General features: G+C 36.5%; 1 protein-coding gene across 1 annotated transcript in view; it reads right to left on the bottom strand.

The window, feature by feature from the left end:
- Nucleotides 1–3,632: 3,632 nt before the first annotated feature.
- The window catches only part of LOC128642675 (leucine-rich repeat-containing protein 26-like), a 118,514-nt gene continuing 103,612 nt past the window's right edge, over nucleotides 3,633–18,534 (bottom strand). The window contains exon 3 of the mRNA XM_053695456.1: nucleotides 3,633–4,065. Within this exon, the coding sequence (XP_053551431.1) occupies nucleotides 3,758–4,065 (308 nt within the window). The 3' untranslated portion in view covers nucleotides 3,633–3,757. The remainder of the gene's footprint in view (nucleotides 4,066–18,534) is intronic.

The raw sequence follows: 18,534 nt of genomic DNA, 5'->3' as shown, positions 1-18,534 counted from the left end.
ATGGACAATATTTATGTAATATTCACTTTTTTTTACTGTATTCTTAAATAAAAAATAAATCTGTATAGTTGGCTATTATATATAAATATATATATATCAAATATATTTGAAATAATAATTTTCTTGTTTGAGTACAGTATTTGCATGGGTCACATATTTGAATATAAAAAAAATATGATCAATTTGTTATTTCACTTTGCTGATCATCTATTATATATAAAATTATATTTCTCTGAATTGTTACTCATTCTATTTTTTCTATGAGTTTTCCAACCAGCTTTTGTACAACAAATATAATTGATAATCTACAAACTACATGGGATGTGGACAGATAAGAAAGATTAGATTTTTTATTTTATTTCATGCTCCGGATGGTGCGATTTTAGTATAAAACCATACCAATAAAATGCATGTTGGTTACAGGTGGTGATTCCTGTTTTTGCAACCTCAAAGTTATTAAACTCCAAAGATTTATTTTATTATCATACCTCTGAACCTCATCTATAAAGAATACTTTGTTAGTTCACTCAAGAGGAGTTACCACCTAACCCAACATGCATTATATCAGCTGTTATCAGTGGATTCCATTACAAAACATGTATGTGAAATGTATTTTATGCACCTTTCAGCTGTGATGTGTAACTATTTGGTTTCCACTTGGTCAAATGTTTATACTAGAATTTAAAACAGAGGTATTTTTTTGCCAATAACAAATTATTCTCAAAATACTTTTCAAAAAAGCAAACTGTAAAATCATATCTTGTTTAACTTATGGAGATATCATCAATAAACCTCAACAAATCAATTTAGAAATATAATCCACTTTTTTTTTTCTTTATTTCATCAGGATGATAAAAATGTGTATTGCAATAAGATATTACTCAAATTAGCTTTGATTACAAGGTGTCTAAAATCTTTATACATTTATTTCAAGACTTCTCTTAAAATGTCATTGTTACAATTAAATATAGTACGAGAATATGATATCTAAAGTGACTTATAAACACATTAGGCATCTGTGTCTACTTCCTTTCTTGTAGTTTGGTTTCATTTGGATATTATCCCTATTATTTTGTAATTGTGGCATCATCATACAGAAATGTAATTTCAGAAACATTCATATTTTCTATAGGTCATTTAAACTTACTTTGCGGTGATGTTACATAAAGAAGAAGTGGCAGGTAGGCAGGTCTTGTTATAGCAGTGCTATTAGTTTTTTTGATAGTATTAGTATTCATATTTTATACATTTATTATTCAGTTAAAGGGATACTAAACCCAAGTTTTTTCTTTCCTGATTCAGATAGAGCAAGCAATTTTAAGTAACTTTCTAATTTACTCCTATGACCAATTTTTCTTTGTCCTCTTGCTATCCGTATTTGAAAAAGTATGAATCTAAGCTAAGAAGCCAGCCCATTAGTTCAGCACCTGGGTTGCACTTGCTGATTGGTGGCTAATGTACCCACAAATCAGCAAGCTCTATCCAGGATTAGATTACTGCTTTTTCAAATAAAGATAGCAAGAGAATGAATAAAAATTGATAATAGGAGTAAATTAGAAAGTTGCTTAAAATTGCATGCTCTATCTGAATCATGAAAGAAAAAAATGTGGGTTTAGTGTCCCATTAATGCCCTGGCTGGAAACTATTTAACAAATCAGTAATACTTATAATGAATATGTTGTATAAGTTGCAATGAGTATTTTTAAAAATAACATAGTGATAGGATTAAATTAGCCCTTTTAACATTAATTTGTCCCTTAAACCACTAGCATTATTAATGCATGCTAGTCATGGCGGCATTTGATGCTTTAAATGTGTTAATTCTGGTTTGATTCTTTTACTTATCAAAGTCTTAATTCTAAGGTGCAGTTAAGATTCAATAATGGGCTCCAGAGATATTAGAATACTGGTTTAATTAATTGCTTATCAAAGGCTCTATTCTAAGGTGCAGTCTAAGGGGCCAAATTATCACACCGAAATTTCCACATGGAAACAGCAGTTAGGAAACAGCGGTCTAAAGACCACTGCTCCATAACTTGTCCAAATGCTCTGAGGCTGCGGACATCAATCCGCCCGATCCTATACGATCAGGCTGATTGACACCCCCTGCTAGCGGCCGATCTGCAGGGGACAGCATTGCACAAGCAGTTCACAAGAACTGCTTGTGCAATGATAAATGCATTTATCGATGTGCGGCAGACATGATACGCTACATCGTATCATGTCGGTTCACACTTTCATAAATTGGCCCCTAAGATTCCATAATGGACCCCAGAGATATTAGAATTCTAGTTTAATTCAATACTTATCAAAGGCTTTTCTAAAGTGTGGTGTAAGATTCAGTTATGGGCTCCAGAAAGAATGGAATACTGGTTTAAATGATTAATGATATTTGCAGATTATGGAAAATATTTCATTTTTAGGATGAATAAAAATGCCACATACAAAGCTTTAAAATATTTTATTTTAATAAAAATCATACATTAGCACTATAAAATGAATTATTTGTTTGATAAGTGTTATGTTTAAAGGAATATGAAATACTTTGAGGCTGTAATATAAAATATGTATTAAAAAATTGCAGTATACTTTTATTATTTCTCGCCCTTTACTGTACTCTGAAAATTGTGGGTTTTCCAATTCTGAGAATTGGTTATGTGTATGATGTGCACGCTGTAAGCTTCACAAGCTTAACTATTCCACATATCCATTGCGTTTACTTTCAACTTATAATACAAGCAAAAAAACTGACACGCACAAACAGCCGCGATAAACCCCTTTCCACTCGCAATAGCGCACCACTAGTAATCTTGCCCTAAATTCACAGTTTGGGAAATTCACCCAAAGGTAATGTTAATATTGTGAGGGACCTATTTGTACTCGAGTCACAAGTTGCAATGGGCCTCTAATCTATCGAATAACTCAATTTCCTTGAGATCATTTAAATTATTGGAATTTGATTGATATTTTAACTCTATTTGTGTTGGCAACTCGTTAACCCCTACACCTGTTCATAGCTATAGATTGTTGGGTTTTTTGCTATATTTTAATCAATAGTTTTCAACCTTTTATTATTTTTAAATATATTTAATAAATGTTATGTTTGATATATTTCTTAGCAAACGCCCATTCTAAATTGATTTCAGTGTTTGCGATATAAATGGGTTTAGATTGATTGCTACTTTAATAGTATATGCATCACCACTCCATTAGAGTTTTCACAAGCCTAACCCTGAAACATATCTGTCCCTAATTTGTAGATTGTTATCTTTCCTTTTCTGCTGATGCCAAACAAAGGACTTTTTTTTTTAACACAGTCACAGTACGAAGTCTTATTACCTTTAGCATCAACTCCTGATTGGCTAGACAGTGCTAATTCATGTTGCCATATGGATAACATTGTGCTCACTCTTGTGGAGTCAGCACTGATTAGCTCAAATGCAAATCTGTCAAAAGAACTGAAATACGAGGGCAGTCTGTAGAGGCTTAGATACAAGGTAATCACAGAGGTGATTTTTAAACAATAACAATTCTAGAGTATACTGTCCCTTTAATGCATTTAGATAAATTTCACACCCAGCCGATATTTTAATTTATTCTAAGGCAACAAAAACCTGCTTGACGTTGAAAGGTGTTTTATATCACTTTAATGTCCCTTAATGTTTTACAAAATGTAGTAATGCTGGAGTCTGCAGAGAGAAGAACTGTTCGTCCTTAAATTAAGCTCTGGACGTTTTCGGAATATTTCCTGCTGTTTCTATATATTGAACACTGGAATGTGAGTACCATTCACAGTGTTTTCTCTCCTTTTTACGGCTGTCTTTTTGTATACCTTTGGTTTTCTTTCTAGTTGTAGTAACAAATGTTCATATGAGATAACCAGAGAACCAGTTAAAAAACAGAGCAAAATGCTAAAAATGAACAAGGCAATACCAATTAGCAGGAAGTACAAATATTCATAAAGAGTAAAGAAGTCTTGGCAGTGGTGAAAAGATTTCCTCTCTATCTTCATCAGCGGATACTGATCCAGGTATATTGGCACGGCACAAAGTGTTCTCTCCTTTTCTGTAACACAAATGTAAATGTATTTAGTAACATTTTGAAGAAAGCCATTTTCCACAATTAAAAAAAAATAATCAGGATTTGTAGTCAGAAGGTAGACAATTTTTAGAGCATTCTGCAAACATACAACTTAATAGAACATGTAGGAGAAGTTAAAAGCCTTCCAACTAAAGTGGTTTCTAAGTGTTGTTACCTCTGGAAACCTTTACCAATACTGTAAATATAAATACTGCTGTATTCTCTAATGAAAAGTTCTGCAAACAAGTGGCAGCAACAGCTCAGTGAGGGATGGGATAGTTAGGTACAAAAAAGTTCATTTTTAATTACTTTCTGTAAATATTGGCATTTGTGTATAGAGTGATAAGAATGCATTTATGCACACAGAGAGAGATAAGATAAGAATATCTGCTGTTTCTGCTTGATCATCCCATTTAAATGAATTGTGGGTTTTTATTAGCTAAAATGCAGCTATTTTATATAGAAAAATAAACATAAATGAACAATTTAACATACATTTAACCCCTTTAGTACTGGGAATTTCAGAGAAAAACTTGCCCAAAGTATAAGAGAATGTTTAGCATTTTTGCTATCACTCCATTTAAACAGAAATAGAGCCTTGGGTTTTTTTTTTATTTACAGTTAAAAAAAAAAAAAATATTTGATCTTCTAGGCCCATTTCAGTCTTTCAGTGACTCAAACTACTTTAAAGGGATAGTCTAGTCAAAATTAAACTTTCATGATTCAGATAGAGCATGCAATTTTAAGCAACTTTCTATTTTACTTCTATAATCAAAATTTCTTCATTATCTTGCTATCTTTATTTGAAAAAGCAGAAATGTAAGGTTACGAACAAGCCCAATTTTGGTTCAGCCCCTGGGTAGCGCTTGCTGATTGATGACGGCTCTTAAGCTTACATTCAGGCTTTTTTAAATAAAGAGTAAATTAGAACATTGCTTAAAATTGCATGTTCTATCAAAATCATGAAAGAAAAAATTTGAGTTTAGTTTCCCTTTAATTTTAACTGTAGTGTAGAGATTACTCTTTTACCTGACAGCTCTCTTCCCTCCCTTAACCCCCCTAATCATCACCATTTTTTGTACTGACAGATAGCCGTGGCTAAAAAATCACAATGAAAGTTCCTTTAGTGTTCTTCGAAGCAAAAGAGGTATTACTGAAATGAAAAGAAATACATAAATCAGATTGAAGCCCCAAACCTGCACCAGGGCATCCACTTCTAGAGCCTGCAGTGTTGGATACTGGCTGAAGAACAATGGTATCTGATGGTTGGAATTGGAAGCCCATTGTATTGTATAGCCTGAGGAAACAGCCTTGGAGGGGCTGAGAAACGCGTTGCTTTGTTTTAATAAAATGTTGCTTTTATGATACACTTGCTGCTTCCTGGGATTTTTATATTGTGTGGCTGGTGAGTGGATTTCATCAACGCCTGTGCACAGTCTACTGGGTGACTGAGAGGTCCCAGCTTGCTTTTATTGCACCTGGAGGTGCTCTGATTCCTGTAAGTGTGACCATTAAGTGTGATTTCTGCATGTTTACACTGTACTAGGCTATCGTAGCTGTGTTTTATCACTCAAAGGAACAGACGCCTAACCTGTTGTCCACTTTATAGAGTGTTCAAATTGCTGGCACACAGTGAGTTGGACCACTGCCAATTGATCCAGTCTGCTCCATCTGCACCATTGGGTGCTTTATCCTTTATCCACCATTGGGTGCTTTATTATTGAATAATCCCCTACATAGACGTTACTAGGCCATATTGGTGCCTCTGTGTTTTTCTTCTATCCAGATCATTCATCACCAGGGACTGACCATCCTTTCAACAGAGTGCTGCCACTTTATTGGATGTTAAGGACTTTTTTTTGTGCATTGTTTTGTGTTGTGCCATATTTAGATCTAATGTGCTGTTCATATTATACGTCTTGACTAATCTGGCTATAGGACTTGTAGTTAGGAAGCACACACTATGAGAATATTTTTGTTTCTTACATTTCCCTTATTGTCTGGAATTGGAAGCCATAAGATCTATGTCATGAATCCCTCATTGGTTGGTGATGAGATGAACAAGTCATTTGGTGACCTGCTACTCTGTAGGTAAAACCTGATTTGAACCTAGGAAATCAGCTTGGACATTCTGTACTCCTAGAAGATGGAATGCCAAAAGATTCTGGATATTCTTCGGTACCCACACAAATATTTGGATCACCTCCCTGAAAACCTGTAGGCTTCTGGCACCCCCCTGAAGCTGGATATAGGATCTGGCGGTCCTGGTTTCCGTCATAATCCTTACTGATTTTCCCCTTAGCAGATTCTTGAAGCAGCATAGTGCTGGAAAAATGGGCCTTATCTCCAGAAGATTCAATGGTAGGGTCTGACTTTCCTTTTCCCAAATCCCCTGAGCATAGGTCCTCTGAAGTGCAGCACCCCAGCTGAACTTGCTGGAGTCTGTTGGTAGAGAAATCCAGTCTGGTTCCATCAGAGGAAGACACATGGAATGAAGCTCCCTCTTGAGTTCCATTGGAAAAGGAAACTGCTGAGAGAGACCCAGGTGTCTTTGAAGACATCAAAGAAAGTGAAGTTAAAAAGACTGCATTCTCCATCTTGCCCATTTCACAATGTTGATGATCGAGGACATGTGGCTCATTCATAGACTGACTGTCATCAATTTGTAAGACCGAAGCATTCTGGAAAGTCTCAGTAAAAACTAAATCATGAGCTGTGGCAGACACACCAGGCCATTTACCATGTTGAAATAAGCTCCCACAAAGACTAGTGACTGGGTAAGATCCAACTGACTTTTCTGGAAGAGGACAAGCCAGCTTCTCTGTGTAAATATGCCAGTTTAGCTGAATCTGCGACCAGTAGAATGATGTCCATAAAATGAACAACAAAAAGACCTCTGATTCGAAGTTCCACCACCAAGGGATTCTTTAAATCTGAAAGAAAATGTATAAGGTCTTGATCCTCAGGAAAAAAATAATAATACATTAGTCAACCAAACATCTGAGGCTTTCAAAATAGAGAACACCGACAATAGAGGATGAAACATAGTCCCCTTCTGTAAATATCTCTTTACATTCTGCTCCATTCTCTTATCCACAACATCTCTAAAAGAACCTGCATCATCAGTAGAAGGAATATCTTTTTTGACAATCTAGAAATAGTAGCATTGACTTTTGGAGGATTAATAAATTGAACATTTAGAACTTTAGGTAACAAAAACATTTTTTGTTTCTTGGATTTGACAAAATTACTAATGTAAATGTCCTTAATGACCTCAGTAACAGGAAAGTAGTCATTTATCTCTAACTTAGGTTTAAACCAATAAGAAGAAAAAGGAACCTTTATACAAAGGCAGCAGAATCAAGTGGTAGAAGCAGCAGGTGGGAGGCAACTTCCCCATCAGAAGCAGAATAACAACAGTACATTCCCCAGAATCAGTGTCTGTGGTAGTATAAGCGGCAAAGTTTCCACCATATATTTGCCCAATGCAAACAAAATAGCAAACATTATCACATAGTTTGTAAACAAATATGCAACAAAGTAACCCCATTACACAAACAACAAAGAAGAAAGGGGAATCACATACCTTAAAACTTTGTCAGGAGTATCCCGGGCAGTTTTGGGCTAATCAGCAGTATCCATAGTTAAAGAACTGTAACCAAAATACATGGGGCCAGATTTCAAGTAGCACTGTATTTTTTTTTTCACTCAAGCGAAAATTAGGGTGGCCACATTAGCGCACATATTACAAGTTAAACGTAAAAGGTAGCGCGTGATCGAAAAACTGAGGCACGCTAACGTCAGGACTTTGAATATAAAGACTGTACTAACTCCTCCCCATAGACTTCTATTGAGATGACTATTAATTATCACTCACTCACTAACCTGACACTGTGTTAGATCAACTGCATTAAACCAAAAAGGTGAGTTAGAAATATTTTACATTCTTATGTACTTCATAAAGAAGAAAATGTTCTTTTTATTTTTAAATAGATATATACTGTATGTATATATATATATATACATACAGAATCTCACAAAAATATTTTATTATATCTCATGTGACAACAGTGAAGAAATTACACTTTGCTACAATGTAAAGTAGTGAGCGTACAGCCTGTATAACAGTGTAAATTTGCTGTTCCCTCAAAATAACTCAACACACAGCCATTAATGTCTAAACCATTGGCAACAAAAGTGAGTACACTCCTAAGTGGAAATGTCCAAATTGGGTCCAAAGTGTCAATATTTTGTGTGGCCACCATTATTTTCCAGCACCGTCTTAACCCTCTTGGGCATGGAGTTCACCAGAGCTTCACAGGTTGCCACTGGAGTCCTCTTCCACTCCTCCATGACGACATCACAGAGCTGGTGGATGTTAGAGACCTTGCGCTCCCCCACCTTCCATTTGAGGATGCTCAATAGGGTTTAGGTCTGGAGACATGCTTGGCCAGTCCATCACCTTTACCCTCAGCTTCTTTAGCAAGGCAGTGGTCGTCTTGGAGGTGTGTTTGGGGTCGTTATCATGTTGGAATACTGCCCTGTGACCCAGTCTCCGAAGGGAGGAGATCATGCTCTGATTTAGTATGTCACAGTACATGTTGGCATTCATGGTCCCCTCTATGAACTGTAGCTCCCCAGTGCCGGCAGCATTTACGCAGACCATGACCATAACACTCCCACCACCATGCTTGACTGTAGGCAAGACACACTTGCCCTTCTACTCCTCTTCTGGTTGCCGCCAGACACACTTGACACCATCTGAACCAAATAAGTTTATCTTGGTCTCATCGGACCACAGGACATGGTTCCAGTAATCCATGTCCTTAGTCTGCTTGTCTTCAGCAAACTGTTTGCGGGCTTTCTTGTGCATCATCTTTAGAAGAGGCTTCCTTCTGGGACGACAGCCATGCAGACCAATTTGATGCAGTGTGCGGCATATGGGCTGAGAACTGACAGGCTGATCCCCCGCCCCTTCAACCTCTGCAGCAATGCTGGCAGCACTCATACGTCTATTTCCTAAACACAACCTCTGGATATGATGCTGAGCACGTGCACTCAGCTTCTTTGGTCGACCATTGCGAGGCCTGTTCTGAGTGGAACCTGTCCTGTGAAACCACTGTATGGTCTTGCCCACCATGCTGCAGCTCAGTTTCAGAGTCTTGGCAATCTTCTTATAGGCTTGGCCATCTTTATGTAGAGCAACAATTCTTTTTTTCAGATCCTCAGAGTTCTTTGCCATGAGGTGCCATGTTGAACTTCCAGTGACCAGTATGAGAGAGTGTGAGAGCGATAACACCAAATTTAACACACCTGCTCCCCATTCACACCTGAGACCTTGTAACACTAACGTGTCACATAACACCGGGGAGGGAAAATAGCTAATTAGGCCCAATTTGGACATTTCCACTTAGGGGTGTACTCACTTTTGTTGCCAACAGTTTAGACATTAATGGCTCTGTGTTGAGTTATTTTGAGGGGACAGCAAATTTACACTGTTATACAGGCTGTACACTCACTACTTTACATTGTAGCAAAGTGTTGTTTCTTCAGTGTTGTCACATGAAAATATATAATACAATATTTACAAAAATGTGAGGGGTGTACTCACTTTTGTGAGATACTATATATATATATATATATATATATATATATATATATATTATTTTTGTAAAATGTATATATATATATATATATATATATATATATATATATACTGATATATATATATGTATGTGTGTGTGTGAAGATAAATAGATAGGTAAATAGATATAGATATATTGTAAATTCAGATTTTTTAAAATTTTAAAAAAAATAATTCTAAGTGAAGAACATAAACATTTCAAGTAAAGGCATTTGACTGGGAAGGACTCAAAAGTGTATATATATACGTCTATAAATGTGTATGTATGTATGTGTAAACATACATATAAACACACGTGTCTACACATAGATATACACCTTGGGGCCCTTCACAGTCAAACACCTTGCCATATACCACATCTCTTAACCCTTTTAAAACCTTTTTATCAATATTAAAATTATATATATATATTTGTTTTATTAAAAAGTGTATATATGAGTATAATATCTCAAGCTAAATATTGTAGCACAGTTTCGGATTTTGTTCAAACACAAATATGAGTGCATTTGCAATCTCCATTGAAAGTATAAGCTGCATTAGAGTGATGTTGGCTGCGCTATCCCTTCTCTGGTAGACGCGATTTACCATGGACGCGCACTAGACAGCAACTAATAACATGTATCGCGTCCCACGCATCTGGCCTAAAATGTGAATATCAGCAGGGCAAACCTCAAGCTTGTAAAAGCGGCATAAAGATGAAGCAGACACTCACTCAGCAATCCTGAGATGGAGTGTGGACACAGGAAAATAACTCCTTGCAACAATCCCTTTGCAGAGTTTGGAATGGAGCTCCTTAAGCGGCCGCCAGTTATATTTAAAGCTTGTGCAGCCCTCAGACAGCTCCCCCCGTGACATCACTTACCAGGTGACAGGAAAACATGGCGGCCTCCAACTGAACCGCTGCGAAAGTGAAAACTCCAAACTGCCCACCTATTCAGTGACCAAAGTCAAGGATCTAGGTAAGAAATGTCACTGCTCATAGGAACATCACAAATTCCTAACAAGTAGTACATAAATAAGAGCGTCTCCTAGTTCTTTTCACATCACAGCTAGACAGAAATAGGAGGAGAAGGGGGCATAGGCCTAGAGTTACTTGTATTCAGGTAGTCATGGGTGGTTGCCAGCTCTTTTCACGCCAACCTCCACCCAGAGAGGGGGTTCTCACTGGTTAGTATTACCAGGGGGGGGCAGTGGCTATTACCTACCTAATATATTTAAGGTATGAGGGCCCTATCCACTAAAGACAGCATACCTCACCCAATACCCCTCACATGAAAATCATCTGTCTACTTGGGGCATTTTATGGTTCTCTTGGCTTTCAAATGGACCTTAGCACCCCAGAATAAGCAATACAATGGGGCAAGTGACCCCTCTTTTGATAGAGGAGGGTGACTATTGTGTGTATCCCCTATGTTGCACCCCACAATACATAAACAAACTTGAGACCCCTTATTTGAAAGTAGCAAACCTGCTCTTTCAAGTGAGTGATCTTGTGTCTGCTCGCTGGCAGCTGATTATCATACCTCTCAGCATTGCTTCTATTTTGGAGGTTAAGAGGCCTTTATTACCCCTTCACCATAATAATATACTGTAAGAGGTTTCATGTCCTTACAGCCATGACGTGATTGACATAGTAAGAATGATAACCTGGCAATAACTGCAAGCATCATCATTTGTGTGGGTCACTCACAGCAAAAAGGTAACAGTTATGGGTTAAAAGCAATGAGGGCTAAACAACTAAATAACATCTATAACACAGGAGTGTGAAAATGGCTCAGCAGTTAAAGAGTTAAGACGCTGGCAGCTGGTAAACCAAGTCTTTGTTAAGGGGAAGCTACTTTTACATTGCAGTGTCCCTTTAATGAAAATAAACACTTAAGGTAAGTAGACTTCAAAACTTTAATAAAAAAAATGTTAAAAGCGTCATGAATGAAATTTTGCAAAATAGATAGATAGATGACAGACAGGTGAGAGACAAAGAGAGAGAGAGAGTTAGATAGATAATGAAAGGAATATATTAGGTTTCTCTAACCCTCGTCCTAATGGTTACTGGGTGTAAAACCAGTTGAATGGCATGGATTTCTAAAATAAAAGTATTAAATTCAGAAGCTTTAAAGGGACATAGAAAAAACCTAAAGAACCAGACTAATTCAGCAGGTTTGCATAATGAACAAATGCATGATAACAAGACAACGAAATAGAACTTAGGGGTAGATTTAAAGGGACAGTCAACACCAGAATTTTTGTTGTTTAAAAAGAAAGATAATCCCTTTATTACCCATTCCCCAGTTTTGCATAACCAACACTGTTTTATTAATATACTTTTTACCTCTGTGATTACCTTGAATCCAAGTCTCTGCAAACTGTCCCCTTATTTCAGTTCTTTTGACAGACTTGCTTTTTAGCCAATCAGTGCTCACTCCAGGGTAACTTCACGTGCATGAGCTCAATGTTATCTATATGAAACACATGAACTAATGCCCACTAGTGGTCAAAATGCATTCAGATTAGAGGCAGTTTTCAAGGTCTAACAAATGAGCATATGAACCTCCTAGATTTAGCTTTCAACTAAAAATACCAAGAGAACAAAACAAAATTGGTGATAAAAGCAAATTGGAAAGTTGTTTAAAATTACATTCCCTATTTAAATCATGAAAAAAAAAAATTTGGACTTGACTGTCACTTTAATAAGCAGCGTATGTTGCTATCTACCCCCGTAGATACCGGCTCACCAGAAACTACAGTTAAAGTGGAGGTCAACTTAAAAGTACAGCCTCACGGCTTTGCATAGACATAAAAATGAGCAGGAGTTTAAGCCTTTAATTTTTTAAAATCTATTTATTTTCTTATAATTTTACCTTTAAACTACTCCGTCGATAAGCGCAGCACTCCTGCTCGCCATTTTGTCTAATTGATTGACAGATGACGATCTTAAACCAACTAATCCTTGTTTACCCCCCGGGCCGTGACATTTACGCAAAGGGGCTGAACGCCCCGGGGGGGAAACGGATTAGGTGGTTTAAGAATCGTCATCTGTCAATCAATTAGACAAGATGGCGGGCAGTAGTGCTGCGCTTATCGGCGGAGCAGTTTAAAGGTAAAAATATAAGAAAATAAATAGATTTTTAAAAAATTCATGACTTAAACTCCTGCTCATTTTTATGTCCATGCAATGCCGTGAGGCTGTACTTTTAAGTTGACCATCACTTTAAGAAGCAGCTGTCGTAAGACCACTGCTCCTTAACTCATCCCCCACCTCTGAGGTGGCCGACTGCAATCATCCGATTGGATACGATTGGGATGATTGACACCCCCTGCTAGCAGCCGATTGGCCGAGAATGTGCAGGGGGCGGCATTGCACAAGCATTTTACTAGAAATGCTTGTGCAATGATAAATGCTGACAGCGTATGCTTCAGAAGCAATATACATCACAGCCAACTCTCTGGTGCACGGCCCCTCACAGGATATGCGCAGAACAACAGTCATAACTTTTACTAAAAAGCATTTTTGCTAATGGATGTAATGTATATTGCAATACTGCTTATATTTCAAACTGAAATGCACCCCTGCACATTTTAATTTTGACCTTTCCATCCCTTTAAGAGTTTTGCAACCTAAACATTCATTAGAACACTGGTTTTCAAACCTGTCAGGTCTCCCTAACAGGCCAGATTTTTAGGATCACCTTGGGTGAGAGCAGGTTAATCAGCATGTTTACTAATCAGTTCATTTCACCTTAAAAAACATAGATAATCCTTTTATTACCCATTACCCAGTTTTGCATAAACAACACAGTTATATTAATGCACTTTTTACCTCTGTGATAACCTTCTATCTAAGCCTCTGCAGATTGTCCCTTTATCTCAATTCTTTTGACAGACTTGCAAATCAGTGCTGACTCCTAAGTAACTCCACTGGAGTAAGCACAATGTTATCTGTATAGCACACATGAACTAGCACAGCTGTAAAAAGCTGTCAAAATGCACTGAGATAAGAGGCGGCCTTCAAAGACTTAGAAATTAGCATCTGAGCCTACCGAGGTTTAGCTTTCAACAACGAATACCAAGAGAACAAAGCAAATCTGATCATAAAAGTAAATTGGAACGTTGTTTAAAATTGCATGCCCTATCGGAATCATGAAAGTTTAACTTTGACTAGACTGTCCCTTTAAAATTGAGGCAAAAGTTTGATCTTGAAATGCCTGACTTTAAAAAAAAAAACTGTTAACACTTTTGCAGTCCAACACTGGCTAAAAGCTGTCCACCATCTGGAATGCAAGAAAGAGGCTTGGGTAGAATATTTTCTTTCCTTCCTACCCTTTTAATCCAATGACAAAGAGGATATATGTACAACAACACCTATTAGCTGCTAGCTCCCAGTAGTGCATTACTGGTTCTGAGCCTACCTAGGTATGCTTTTCAACAAAGGATACTAAGATAATGATGAAAATTAGACTATATAAATATCCCTTTTACCTGACTAGCTTTAATCAAGAAAGACATCTAATGGACATATCATCTTTGTTTTCGGTAATAAAAAAAAACAGGATGTTGGCTTACAGGTAGAAGGGATGAGCTGCCTCTAAATCTCAAGGCTTCACATTGGGACCATAGAGACATCAAAATGTCCAGGCTCTTCCTAAAGCTCTCATGTAATAGGGAAAGTATTCTTTCACATAGACACCAACAGCTATAAAGGGACATAATACTCATATGCTAAATCACTTGAAAGTGATGCAGAATTACTGTAAAAAGTTGACAAAAAAATATCTGAACATCTCTATGTAAAAAAGGAAGATATTTTTCTCCTTAAAATGTGCTACTGTTTAGCTGCAGGTTATAAGAATAAAAAAGAATAGCCAATCAGCATCAGCAGTGCTGAGGTCATGCTTTGCATTACTGTGATCTATCTGTGTGTACTACTGTGATCTCATGAGATTTCACTGAAATCTCACAAGATTTCATAGTAAACTTCCTTAAATAACAAGGGGAATAACAAGTATGGTTGTCAGTTGTCCAGTATTTGACGGGACAGTCCGTTTTTTCAGCCAGCTGTCCAGTAAAATGTACAGAAAAATACAGGATACAGCGTGGGGTTAACAAAAGGAAACTACAGACTGTGCCCCCTCCCCTTTCAGAGACTAGCTGAAGCCTCAGGGTTGCTGCAGGGGAGGGGCGTTTGCTACAGCTGCAGAGAGGAGTTTGTGAAGTGTATATTTTGCAGAATGTCTCCCAAGCCTGCACTGAACATATGTAATGTAAGTCTGCCCTCTCACCTATGTTCCAATTAGCTTACCTCTTTTTACTAATATATCTAAAGAAGGTTTTGTCAGCACTTTCACAGAATGTGCTATCTGAGCTGTAGTACCAGATAACTGCATAGTCTTTTATTGGATTGTCTGTATTTCTACCTGCTCAAAATCCCTGTACCCACTCATAATAAATGTATTATTCCTTTCCACATAAACCCGTTTCCTTTTCATTCAAACAAATAAACGCCATATACATGTTCTTATAAACACACTCTAAGCAATGGCACTGCTGCCTTGACCAGACACCATAATGTGATTGTACTCTGAGAAGCAGTTGGTTTTAGGTTTTCTTGTTGCTGGAGTACAGACTTATCTGTAAATATTTGTTTTTTAGTTAAAGGGACATGAAACCCAAAAATTTTCTTTCATTTGCGTCCTTCTCTTGTTATCCTTTGCTGAAAGATGTATCTAGGTAAGCTCAGGAGCAGCAAAGAACCTAGGTTCTATCTGCTGATTGGTGGCTACATATATATACCCATTGTCATTGGCTCACCCAGATGTTCAGTTAGAAACCAGTAATGAACTGCTGCTCCTTCAACAAATGATACCAAGAGAATGAAACAAATTAGATAATAGAAGTAAATTAGAATGGTGTTTAAAATTGTATTCTCTATCTGAATCATGAAAGAAAATATTTGGGTTTCATGTCCCTTTAAATGGAAGGTCAGCATTGGCAGAAACTATTGCAGACCTTGCTATGCATAAGTAAAAATGTAGTTTATGATTTCACTTTTCTGTCTGATAAAACAATTTAACCCCTTGACTGCTTGAGAGGGCTGCTATGCAGTATGTAGCATATGTGCACCCCTCTCTGGCAATTAAGGGACTTAAACGGTGTGTCTTGTAACTTTTTAATGAGCTTTTTGTACATTAAAATTGTAAATAACCTGTTCTGTCTTAAGAAAAGAGGTTAATTTTTTCATTTATAATTTTTTCATTTATTATGTTAACATACAGTATATATTATATATATATATATATATATATATATATATATATATATATATATATATGTGTGTGTGTATGTGTGTGTGTGTATGTAAGTCTGTGTGTATATATATATATATATATATATACTGTATGTGTGTGTTTGCATATATATGTATGTAAGAGTGTGTGTGTGTGTATATATATATATATATATATATATACTGTATATGTATATATGTGTGTTTGTATGTATATATATATATATATATATATATATATATATATATATATATATATATATATATATATATATATATATATATATAAATTGAGAGAGTAGGAAATATTGCTTATATTAACACCTTCCGGTTCCACCCTTGTCATTTAAATGTAAAAAGGTAAATAGAGAGAAAAATATTCAAGACATATGTTAATATCCTGAAAATAGCAAGAGATTTTGAAAAACAGGCACACGGAAGGTACTTAAAGGCACATGAAACCCAATTTTTTTTCTTTCATGATTTAGAAAGAGCATGTCATTTTAAACAACTTTCTAATTTACGTCTATTATCTAAATTGCTTCATTCTCTTGATATCACTTGCTAAAAAGCATATCTAGATATGCTCAGTAGCTACTGATTGGTTGCTGCACATAAAGGCCTTGTGTGATTGGCTCACACATGTACATTGCTATTTCTTCAACAAAGGATATCTAAAGAATTGAGCAAATTGGAAAGTTGTTTAAAATTGCATGCCCTATCTGAATCATGAAAGTTTAATTTTTGACTAGACTGTCCCTTTAAGAAAAAGATTATTTTATTTTCCCAAACCACATACAAGTGTATCACCTGTCAGTGCTTAACTGCACCACCCAGAGTGAAAACTTAAAATCATAAAACAAATGGTATAAGAGAGCGTAAGTACCTATCTCAATCCCTAAGCATACATATGCAATACTAATATACACCTCATAGATAATTCTAAAACAGGCTAAAGCAAATATATATGCAAAGGTATACAAAAACAGGACCGTAGCATAAATGGCAGATATAATCCTCACAAACGGATACAAATTGCAGAATGACAGGCTTAAGTTACAAACACCCCTATATCAGTGAACACACAGTTAACAGTTCCCTTGCTGCATGTTAGGATATTCACATCACACCCAAAGAGACAGTCATAGGTGAGTAAAGGATTCGACCGCAGCAATTTCTGCTGCACACTAGGTCATTCCAATATATAGCCTCACTGAGAATTCAGCAATTAGCAACACTTATCTGAGATATCTTGTTACGATGTTTCCAGTAGCCTGCTTTGTTTCCCAATGCAGCGATTCCTAAGCGTGTGACGTATCCCTAGGTGGGAGTGGTGAAATCGTCATCAGAGGCTTTTAGTGGTTCCCCGTAAACAAGCCAGTTCTTATAGGTCAAAGGGATACCAACTCCAACGGTGAATCGCCAAAAAGCAGTATAAACTTTCACAAAAGTGACTGCAGATACCAAGATGTACCGTTTAAGTGAAAGCGATATTTGCGCTCCACTGTGTAATGCCAGCACCAGTGACGTGCGGTGAGGTCAGAGGTTGGTGAGGCACTGGCAATGATACCCCTGAGAAGCACATATATAAACCCAATAGAGGTAGCTTAAAGGGTCAGTTTACAATAGAAATGTTATTGTTTTAAACATAGATAATCCCTTTTATTACCCATTCCCTAGTTTTACATAACCAACAGTTATATTAATACACTTTTACCTCTGTGATTATATTGTATCTAAGTCTCTGCAGATTGCCCCTTTATTTCAGTTCTTTTGACAGACTTGCATTTTAGCTAATCAGCGCTGGCTCCTAGGTAACTCCACGTGCATGAGCACAGTGTTATCTATATGACACACATGAACTAACACCCTTTAGTGGTGAAAACTGTCAAAATGCATTCAGAAAAGAGGTGGCCTTCAAGGTCTAAGAAATTAGCATATGAACCTCCTATGTTTAGCTTTTAACTAAGAATACCAAGAGAACAAAGCAAAATTGGTGATAAAATTGGAAACTTGTTTAAAATTGCATGCCCTATCTACATCATGAAAGTTTATTTTGGACTAGACTGTCCCTTTAAATGTTCTATTAAATTAGCAGGTTGCACAATGACGATTAGCAGAGAATTAGCATGACTCTGCTACAGAGGTGAGGAGCTAGCATGAACAATCTTACTTTACTAAGCCTTCACCTCTATAGCAGACGTGTGGAAATAAGTTGAAAGAATTCTAAATATCATGTTTGACATGAATCAAAATTCTTTTAATTTTATATATATTTGACCTGAATTCTATACTGCCTTCAGGATATACAACAGCTGTATTGTATTAAACAATGTTCTGTATTTCAGCAAATCCTCCACTCTCTAAAATATGTAGATTAAAAAAAAGCTCACGTATCACTTCAGCAACAGTATGTATTTAAGCCTAATAAATTTTCATACTGCATTCCCCTAATGGAAATAGTGACCCATTTTTTATCCACTGGTAAATGAAATTTAGTGTTGCTAACAGTTCCCTTATAAATAATATA

The sequence above is a fragment of the Bombina bombina genome, chromosome 12, assembly GCF_027579735.1.
Source record: "Bombina bombina isolate aBomBom1 chromosome 12, aBomBom1.pri, whole genome shotgun sequence".
NCBI lineage: Eukaryota > Metazoa > Chordata > Amphibia > Anura > Bombinatoridae > Bombina > Bombina bombina.
This window is presented reverse-complemented; position numbering and strand designations above follow the sequence as displayed.